The sequence below is a fragment of the Notechis scutatus genome, chromosome 1 (assembly GCF_049901735.1).
Source record: "Notechis scutatus isolate UNSWTSFEM ecotype Mainland chromosome 1, rNotScu1.2, whole genome shotgun sequence".
Lineage (NCBI taxonomy): Eukaryota > Metazoa > Chordata > Lepidosauria > Squamata > Elapidae > Notechis > Notechis scutatus.
Window position 1 is genome coordinate 337,572,306 of NC_142009.1, and position 10,506 is coordinate 337,582,811.

The 10,506-nt window shown below is 39.2% G+C and overlaps 1 protein-coding gene across 1 annotated transcript; it reads left to right on the forward strand.

Annotated features, from left to right (window-relative positions):
* Positions 1 to 1,982: 1,982 nt before the first annotated feature.
* On the forward strand, positions 1,983 to 8,776 carry LOC148133579 (vomeronasal type-2 receptor 26-like). The gene is made up of 4 exons (XM_087965668.1): positions 1,983 to 2,062; positions 3,182 to 3,473; positions 6,348 to 6,477; positions 7,872 to 8,776. Exons 1-4 carry the CDS (start codon positions 1,983 to 1,985, stop codon positions 8,774 to 8,776), a joined length of 1,407 nt encoding a protein of 468 aa, XP_087821794.1.
* Positions 8,777 to 10,506: the final 1,730 nt, after the last annotated feature.

Genomic DNA, 10,506 nt, shown 5'->3' on the forward strand with positions numbered 1-10,506 from the left:
CACCAATTTAAGATATCAAAATGTGAGACAATGTGTTCAAAGTAAAATGATTTCACTGGAGTACTGTATGTCAGAGAATAACATTGCAGATCATTTTACAAAAGCCCAAGGTACTATAAAACATAAGAATTGCTGTGATGACTATGGACTTAAACTGTAAGGCTTTATATACTGTCCTACCCAAAGGGGAGAATGTTAGGAATGATAAGTCAGATTCATCCCTCAGGTTCCTTCAGCAGAGCTCTGGGTATCTCTTGATCCTTTACAGCTCACTCAATTGAATCCTGGGGAATCTTGGAAACCATGGACCAAAAGAGGTTGCGTGCAAGTGATCCCATCCAAGGCCTCAGTAGCTTTCCTTTCCAGGAAGTGGCTGAGGCCTCAAAAGGACCATGCAGCAGAGCCTGGGGTATTATCTCCAGTTCTCTTTGGAACCTCATTGGTCACTAAGAGTGGACTGTGTTAGGATATGATAGCCACCTAACAGTTGGGTTGGAAATATATAAACCAAGATAGTAATTTGGTATTTTCTCTTTAAGAGAATGATGTAACTGTGATAGGCTGCAATTTCTCCAATGGCCATAAGATGGAGCCAGAAACCTGATTCTTACTTCCTTCTTCTCTTTGTATTTGGCTGGTGCGGGGTTTTTCCTAATCATAGTTCTGTCTGGATTACTGTGAGTTTTTGCAACTGTTAGCAAACTACATTTATTGAACTGTATTTATGATACTGGACTTCGAATATTGGCTTATTCCTGGGCTTGTTGTATTGAATACTACTTGCTCTAACTGTGTATGACTTGGACTGTTTGTTGGACTTTGTTTACCTGTTTACTGGCAGTAAAACCTACATTTTACTATTCAGTGTATCTGTATGCTGGTTTGTGTGTTATTCAACACCACTTTCACTACATTTCCCTGAGTGCACTCATTCTCCTAACAGGAAATACCCCAACAGACTGCTCAAATAGATTCAGCCTCCCTGCATTGAGGGGCAGCATAAAAGAATCTCAAAGTCACCAGGCCATGATCTGGCCAAGACAAAGGGGACATGGACAGCTCATCCTCTGATCAGGTTGGAAGTGGTCTGTTTTGAGTTGAGCCAAGAAGGATGGAGGCCATGTTGAGATGCCTCTAAGGCCTGTCCTGGGGATGGCAAATTAACATTTCTCAAGACCATAAGTCTAGGGAGCCCCACAATCAACTGTGAAATGCCCTCCAGAGGCTCAGATACAGAGGTTGACATGAAGCAAGAAGATTTGTTTGTTTGTTTGTTTATTGGTCAAACATGTATAGGGTAAAAAGTATAAGTCTGAACATAAATAAGAACAAAGGAAGTAATTAAAGGTAAATGGGAACAGTAAGACAGGGACAGTAGGCATGCTGGTGTGCTTATGCATGCCTTCTTTAAGGACAATACAATAGTAACGATCCCAACTGATCCTTTGAATGAATTTTCAAGAAAAGAGTTTCAGACCTGGCAATTTGGGGAGCAGCACCCCAAAAGACCAAAAGAGACACCCGGAGGACAATTCCTATACATCAACTACAGCAACAGATATTTGCAAGTCTTGCCAAAAACTGCAGTTAATACCCTGAGATTCTTCCTCAAATTCCATTTTTGCCTTGTGCCACTATTCCCAAGTAGCACCCAGGTAATCTCACCAGATGAAGGCACAAGGCAAAATCCATCTTGTGTGCAGGAGTCACTTTCATGCAGGTCAACTACACAACTTTCCCCATGACTCCATCTGCTCTGTGAATTACAAGAAGAGACACAAACATGTTTTCCATTCTGCTGCATGAAGAGAAGCTGTTGCCAAGGGGATAGGACAGTGGCTTTTCCCTGCAATTATCAGAAGAACAGGCATTCTTCATGTATTCCCTGTGGATTTGTAGACACAAAGATCTTCCAGGATGAAATTTGCTTTAAAAAATACATCTGAGTTCTCCAGCTGGGGAACAGAATGTGACCCCTTAGCATGTCTTGCAAAGAGCTCCCTCCTGGGTTTGAAGAGGCTCATGTGCTTTTGTTTCCTGTATGGTCACAGCCCAAACACAGGTAAGAAAAAGCATCATTCCTATAAATTTGTCCTGGGGACATCCAGGTGGCACAGGTATTGTCTGATCTGCTAAAGTTCCAGTGAGGTTTCAAGAGCAACCTTCAAATCAGTGTATGCATAAACCTTGGCTTTTGTTTTAGGAGGGAAGGTGATAAGAATGACCAGGCTGGAGTCATGCTACTGTTGATGCTGTTGCTCTTCTGGTTCCTGGATCCAACTACAGCAAAGAGGCTCCAAACCATTTGTGTGTTCAGGGATTATGTCCACTTAAGGAAAAGCAACTATAGGCCTGGTGATCTCATTATTGGTGGGAATTTTCCCCTGGGAATCATTGTAAAGTCTCCTGTCCTAGACTTTAATACATTGATTCATCATCTACATAATACGTAAGTTTCAGCTGGAGGGGAAACATACAGATATATTTTTTTTGTTTTAAAATCAGGGACTTTTTTCAGAAATACTTCTAGTATTTGCACTGTCCTTGTGTAGTGCATATTTTGTGCTTTTCTCGATAAATTAGCAAGCTGTTAAAATAGGCTGGAATTCTCAAAATCTTTATCAGGAAGATGATAAACAATAAAAATGAAGAGGGAATCTGTGCTAGTCTAGTGAAGAAGTCAAATTATAATAATAACCTGAACAGTAATTTGTGGTAGAAAATACAAATAAAAGCTCTTCATAATTTACTTTTCCAGTGTTCAGGAGTTACAAAAATCCCTCTTAGATTTGGAATCAACATTATTCACAAATAATGGTGTTCAGTAAATCTATGAGGTGACCCCATTGGAGTCCTGTGCTCAGCAATCTTTACCTCACCTGAAGAAGCTTCTCCCAGAGAGATCCTAAATAATTATGGTGAAAGGGGAGCAGATCTAAAGGATTTCAGCCACTGAAGCAAAGTGAAAATGGGAGGGATGATAGAAAGTATGAAAAAGTCCATAATATCTATGGAAAGGTTCCTTTCCTTTCTCACAAACTCATCCAAGTTTAGCCAAGGGAAAACCTTTGGAAAAAACCCAAACCCAATGAAATTTGGTAGTTTCTGCCCCCCAAAATCCCCCAAACACTGAAGCAAATTTTACAGACATGCACAAGCTCCAATATTTTTCTCACTACAGAGACATCACTAGTTACTACCAGCAATTCCTTGCATTGATGTTTGCTGTCTCCCAGGTCAATAAGGATTTTTTTCTGCTCCCCAACATCACCCTTGGCTTCCATATCTTTGGCCATTTCCAGAGAGACATATATATTGCCTTAAACAGCTTCTCCATGCTCTCCTCACAAGGCAAAGTGGTTCCAGGTTACAAATGTGACCACCAGGACATTCTGCTGTCCATCATTGGTGGTCTCAGTGCCAAATCCTCAAGGCTGATGGCTTCCATCTTCAACATCTTTAAGGTCCCACAGGTAAGAGAGCTCCATTGGATACAGATAAAGGTGAAAAGCAAAGATGAAACTAAAAGTAGTTTTTTGTTGGGGTGGGGGATATAATGAGCTTGTGACTCTTAGTTTATTCTTTATTAAAGGGTAGCCATCATTTTAGTAGTATTTATTCTCTGTATCAGGTTGATGGTTTCCTCTCTTGTCTTCTGACATACCACAACCAATAAAAGAAGGCTAAGAAGGGAGGAAGATGAAGTTTGCCAGTCAAAGAGAATCAGCCTGACTGCAAGGGCCATCTACCACACAATGGTGACCCCTAAAGTCAACATAAAACTTTTACTTTGTCTTTGAAAAAAAACACCTCTTTTTCTCCAGTTCGGTGTTGGCTTTGAGTTCTCTCAGGGAGAGAGAAAAGTTTTTCCTTCCTTCTTCCGGATTAATCCCAAGGAATCTTCTCAGTATGTGGGTTTAGTCCAGCTGCTCCAGCATTTCCAGTGGAACTGGGTTGGGCTTCTGGCTCCTGGAGATGACAGAGGAGAACGTTTTGTCTCAACTCTGATGCCTATGCTCAAGGAGAAGGAGATCTGCCTGGCCTTCACTCAAATGCTGGAATTGGATCATTTTGAAATCACTCGGAACAATTTTATTCTCAATTTCCGCACCTGGTCTAAAGCAGAAGTGTTTATTATGTTTGGAGACTCAACTGTTATTACCATTGTAATAGGGGCGTTATATATTTTTGAAAAATTCAAAAAACTATCATTTAGGAAAGTTTGTATTTTCACTTCCCATTGGAAACTTGGTGTGGAGGAATCTGAACACACATTGCCATATATAAAGCCTTTGCATGGGGTCTTGCATTTTAGGGACCACTCTGGGGATGTCTCAGAATTCAGCCACTTCCTCCTGTCTTTAGACCCCTTGAACCCCCAAGGAGATGTCTTTCTCCCTCCATGGTGGGAATATGTCTTTGGCTGCAAGATCCATCGATCAGGAAAGATCCCTCAAACGAGGAAAAAACCATGTACAGGAAAGGAGAATCTGCACAATCTGCCCAATTACACTTTTGAAAAAAGAATGACAGGAGAAAGTTACAATATCTACAATGCTGTTTATGCTCTGGCACATGCTTTACATGCAATGTATGGATTCAGAGTTCGACCAAGCATCATGAAGCTTGGAAAGAGGACTGCAAATGTCCAGTCATGGCAGGTAATTTCTATGGCTTTTGACGCAGACCACAGATACTTAGATTGGAAGCTCCTCGTATCAATCTCTTCATTTACTGATTAAATGTCTGCATATTCCCATACCAATTCATCTGAGACCCTGCCCTTTTTTTAGTTTAACATTTGTTCTGCTACTTAGCTTGTTGTGTGGAAACACCTTCTGATTAATAATGGAAGGAAACTAACCAAGGAGAGAAGCAACCTAGAACTAAGGAGAAATTTACCTTTTAGAGGTCATGGATGCCAAATTGCTGGAGACATTTAAGAAGAGACAGGATAGCCACTTGTCTAAAATTGTCGAAGGTCTGTTTCTTGAGCAGGGGGTTGGACTAGAAGACCTCCAATGTCCCTTCCAATACTGTGATTTTGTTTCTATGACAATCACAGCATAGAGCAAGATTCAAAGTGGTTCTAATGGGTTCCTGGTCTGAAATTCATCAGAATTTCCTGCATCAAAGGCTGAAATGTTGGACCTCTCTGAATAGTGAAGTGACCAACCAGGTCAGATGCTACCTTCCACATGGCCCAGTAGATCAAACATGGTTTCTGCATTCTGCAGCCTTTGACAATGAGCTAGAGAAAGTCAGTGGAATTTTCCATGGTTCTGATAGAAATCTTTGATTCATTTCAAAGATTCATTTATCAGTTAACAAGAACTTGGGCCAAAGGAACTATTGGAAAGTTCATGTAACCAAGTCTCATCAGAGGAAAAACTTAAAAATAACTTTAGATTGTGGAACTAAAATTCTTCTGTTTTGATCAAATTGGAGTTGGAAACCATACCACCAAGAGATAGAACTAGCTTCTCAAATGTAAACCCATCTTCTCAAGATCAATGTGATGATAGAAGCCACAATGTCTCATTTGTAGGTCTAGCCCAAATACTCCAATTTCTGAAGTTCTCCTTTCTTTCAGATTCTTCCCTATTTGAGCAAAGTGCAATTCAACAACAGTGCTGGAGATGAGGTCTCCTCTCAGAAGATGGACTGGGATCTGCTCATTATGATCTTCTCAACTGGGTTCTCCTCCCCAATCGATCCTTTGTCCCCACGAAAGTTGGGCAAGTAAATCCTGAGGCTCCCCCAGGCCAGGATTTCACCATTAACTCTGATGGAATCATCTGGGCCACAAAGGTGAGCTGCAAGGAAATGTAAGTGCAAGGAAAGATTCATTCTCTTCCTGAGATGCAGAACATCTTCCTAACTTGAAATATAATCGAGCCAGAAATCATGCCAGTCATTTCATGAAAAATCTGTTTTGCATGTAATACTTTTGAGGTCTGGTTTGTGTCATACCACAAAGAGTTAGGCATGGAACATTGTCTCCTTGAAATGCAGGCTGCAATTACAGGAAGCAATAGTGATTTCCACTAAACCATTTCCACTCAGTTGTAACCTCACAATTTTTTCTTTTAGAAATGCTCTCCTCCTTCCTCTGCAGGCTGAGATTCCAGATCCAATCTTCCACATCCATAGGTGTGTCAGAAATACCCTTTGCTGATTACTTCAGGATTGTTCTTGATTTCTGATAGACAGTAGCAATCTATTCATTTAGAAGAGAATTTTCACATAGAAATAGGAATAGGGAAGAGAAATAGGAATGGAGGAAAGAAGGAATTCAGCAGGTTCATTGCTTAGGTCATCCCAAGTATTTCTCTTTTCTCTTTCAGAAGGTGCCCTTTGCCAGGTGTGGCAGGAACAGGTGCCATGCAGGAGAGAGGAGGAGAGTTCTAGAGGACAAAGAGGTTTGCTGCTACCAGTGTGCTGCTTGTCCAGAAGGGACCATTTCTAACAAGACAGGTAGACAAGACTTCAAATGTTAATTTTCCAGGATCAAAAAAGACATTCATTAAGTCATTTTTGTTATTGTTGTCATTTTTTATTAGAATGACATGAAATCATATCCTTCAGCAAAATCTTTCAGTTTACAGATATAAACTCCCCTGGCCACAGAGTCCACCAGAGTCCCGATCCTCAGCATTTCCATGCAGGGTAACTGTTGAGGTAATTCCCCATTAGGAGAATGAGTGCATACAGGGAGACGTATTTGAGAGTAGTGTTTGAATAATACACACACTGTACACAGATACACTGTACAGTAAATGTAGATTTTTACTTCCAGAAAGATTTAAGCAAAGTCCAAAATAAGCAATCCAAAGTCATTCACAAGTTAAATCAGTCAGTTTTCAATCCAGGGATAATCCAAATATCAAAGTCCAGTGTCAAAAAACAGTTCAGTATCAGACTTACATTAAATCCAGTAATATCAGTCAATTAGAAGAAATGGAGCAACCGCAATACTTTCCAACAGAAGGAAACAGAGATACTCACTCAGACACACTCTCTTCTGAGACTAAGACTAATAGAAACCAGATTTCTGGCTCCATCTTATGGCCGTTTGAGAAACCACACCTAATTACAGTTTTGCATTTTCTTAAAGATACAGTTTTAAAATGATTATCCTGGTTTATATATTTCTAACCCAAATAGCTGTTAGGTGACTCATATTCCTAACAGTAACTTTAGGGCAGAATTTAGGAATGTCCAACTTGGATTTCCACTACTACTCTAAAATCCAATTGCAAAAACTGCCCTCCAATCTTTCCTGAGGAAGTGTAGTGTGTGGTCCAAGCTTTAATTTTTATTACTCAGAATATGCTCCTTCCATCAGCACTATCAACATCTGAGGAAATAGACCTGCCAGGGAAAGAGGAGATCCATCTATCTATGTCAATTTGGTAGAGCAGGAGGGAGCAAAAAACATCTGATTGAACAGATTTGAGGTACAAAGCAGAGAGGTTAAGGCAGGGATAATGTGGTCACAAACAAAACAGCACCATTCAACATCCCGCAGAATTCCTGGATAACTGACATGTCTGTCTTCTTCGGGTTACTTTATAAAATGGGAGAAAAAACAGGCAGACTGAAAACCATATTACTCATGGAAGTGTAGAGTGAATGGATAGCTGGAATGGAATAAATCCTTGTCTCTGGCTAATCTATCCCCAGGACCATCCCAAATGAAGGATGATTTGCTCTTTTTGATGCCCCATAAAGAGCACACGGGATTGTTTCATTACTCCCTTTGTAGGTAGGTCAATAACAGAAGGGCAATACATGTATCACTTTTGTGAGAGGGATAACGTGCATGGTAGTTGCTCAAGAAATCCTTAGACAAAGACTTTTGGTTTCAGATGCAGTTCACTGTGAACCCTGCCCAGAAGACCAATTTCCCAACAAGGACAAGGACCATTGCATTGCCAAGAAGATCCACTTCCTTGCCTATCAAAACACCTTGGGATACATTTTAGTTTTTCTTGCTCTTTTCCTCTTTGTGATCACTTCTGCAGTCCTAGTGGTTTTCTATAAACATCATGACACACCGATCGTCAAGGCCAACAACCGAGATATCACCTACATCCTCCTTGTCTCCCTCCAGCTCTGCTTCCTTTGCTCTTTCCTCTTCATTGGTCAACCTGGGAAGATCACCTGTCTCTTTCAACAATCTGCCTTTGCCATTCTCTTTGCCCTTGTGGTTTCCTCTGTGTTGGCCAAAACTGTCATGGTGGTTCTGGCCTTCATGGCCACCAAGCCAGGGAACAAGACAAGGAAACTCTTAGGAAAACCACTGACCAACTCCATTGTCATAGCCTGTCCCCTGATCCAAGCAGTCCTTTGCACCACCTGGCTGGGAACCTCTCCCCCATTTCTTAACATGGACTTCCATTCCTTGTTTGGAGAGATCATCTTGGAATGTAAGCAAGGCTCAGCTGTCATGTTTTACGGTGTCCTCTCTTACCTAGGAATTTTGGCCTTTGTCAGTTTCATAGTCGCCTTTCTAGCTAGGAAATTACCTGATAGTTTTAATGAAGCCAAGTTCATTACTTTTAGCATGCTGGTCTTTTGCAGTGTTTGGATCTCTTTCCTCCCCACTTACCTGAGCACCAAAGGGAAGTCCATGGTGGCTGTGGAGATCTTCTCCATTTTGGCCTCTGGAGCTGCTCTCTTGGCTTGTATCTTTTTCCCCAAATGCTACATTATTCTTCTGAGGCCCGATCTTAATTGTAGAAAAAATATAGTAAGAAACAAAAATGTCTAACTAATGCAACTGTTGGTCTCATTGAAATTTGTCTTTGAGGCATGTTTAGAATGTGATAAGATTTCTAATAATGGCGTGAAAGAGGAATTTGTCCATAAAAGAATTATTTATCAAGCTCAGCAACTGCTTACAATATTCCTGTGGTCAGTCTTTTATTTATATGGCAATAGAAAAAAAACCAAGAATTAGATACAAACTACTGCAAAATGCTAAGGAAAAAGGAGGGTTTTGTTTACCAGACCTGAAATTGTATTTTGAGGCATGTTGTCTGGCCTGCTTAAAAGAATGGGTAAACCTCCAGAATAAAAAGCTACTTGAATTAGAGGGCCATGAATAGGGTTTGGTTGGCACAGTTATTTACGCTATGGTAAAATTAAAGTTAATGTTGATTTTAATAATCACTTTGCTAGATGTACCATACTAAGAGTTTGGAATAAATATAAAACAAGGTTCTATACCAAGTTGCCTCTTTGGCTGTTCCCCCCAAGAAGCCTTTTTTAGAAAAGAAATTGTGGTGAAGCAAGACTGGTGGACATGGTAACTAATATTACCTTTCAACTCTGGTGAACCTACATTAAAGTTGACAGAAGAAATTGAATTAGAAGGTTATGTTTACTGTTGTTTTACATATCAAATGCTGAAAGAATGATTTCAATCAGATAAAAAAGAGTTACGAGTTTGATTTTGCTAAAAATGAATTGTTAATATTAATGTTAGTAGTGATGAGCATATTATTGCTAAGATTTATCAAAATATTATTTAAATTGAATTTGGAAAATGAACATGTAAAACACTGTATGATTCAGTTGGCAAGGAATTTTGGATATAAAGTGATGCTTGAACAATGGGAAAATATGTGAATGAAAGGTTTAAAATTTATACTAAACTATACTTTAAAAGAAAAATTTTATAAGATGACGTATTACTGGCATTTAACATTGGATAAATTATCCTGAATTTATAAGGGTATTTCAAATGAATGTTGGAAGTGTCAAAGAAAGAAGGAACTTTTTGCCGTTTATGGTGGACTTGTGATAAAGCAAAGAAATTTTGGAGTAAGATTCATATTATAATACAGGAAATTCTTAAAACAAAAATAAAAATGAAACCAGAAACTTTTCTATTGGGTTTGGAAACTTGGAGAAAAAAAATGGAACTTTTATCTTATATATGTGGACACACAAAAATAAAAGGACATTTTGATTCCCATTATATGAATGGCTACAGAAGCTGATGAAGTTGGCAGAAATGGCTAAATTGACCAATTTGGTTAAAGGAAAGAATAGAAGTACTTTTGTTTCCACATGGAGACCGGTTGTGAACTTTGTGCTCAAAGTGGAAAAAAATGAAAGATTGATTTTGGGTTTTACTGATTAGGCTGATGTTTTTCTAGAAATTGCTAGTTTATATTATTATGGAAAAACAAAAAGTTATTGTTTGATTTTACTGCAGCAGAGGGAGTTGGAAGTCAACCTTTCTTCTTTTCTTTTTCCCAATTTCTCTCCCCCTTCCCCCTTACTGTGTCTTCCTATTTACTTTTGCATTTTGTATTTTATCTTATAATGTAATAAAAAAGATGGAAACAAGATGTGTTTATTATTTCAGGGAGGATATTTTCTTATTTTGTTCCTTGTTTTATTTAATTTATTTTTAAGATAATGTTTTAAAGGATTGGGTTCAATATCAGTGTTTATCTGCAGTCTTGATCATCTTCCTTAAGAACTGTCAAG

Excerpts from the sequence above, each read along its gene's own strand:
- LOC148133579 (XM_087965668.1), top strand. The coding sequence starts at position 1,983 with ATGTCTTGCAAAGAGCTCCCTCCTGGGTTTGAAGAGGCTCATGTGCTT. Across the intron at positions 2,063-3,181 it reads TGGTCACAGCCCAAACACAG|AGACATCACTAGTTACTACC; the intron begins GTAAGAAAAAGC and ends TTCTCACTACAG. Across the intron at positions 3,474-6,347 it reads ACATCTTTAAGGTCCCACAG|AAGGTGCCCTTTGCCAGGTG; the intron begins GTAAGAGAGCTC and ends TTTCTCTTTCAG.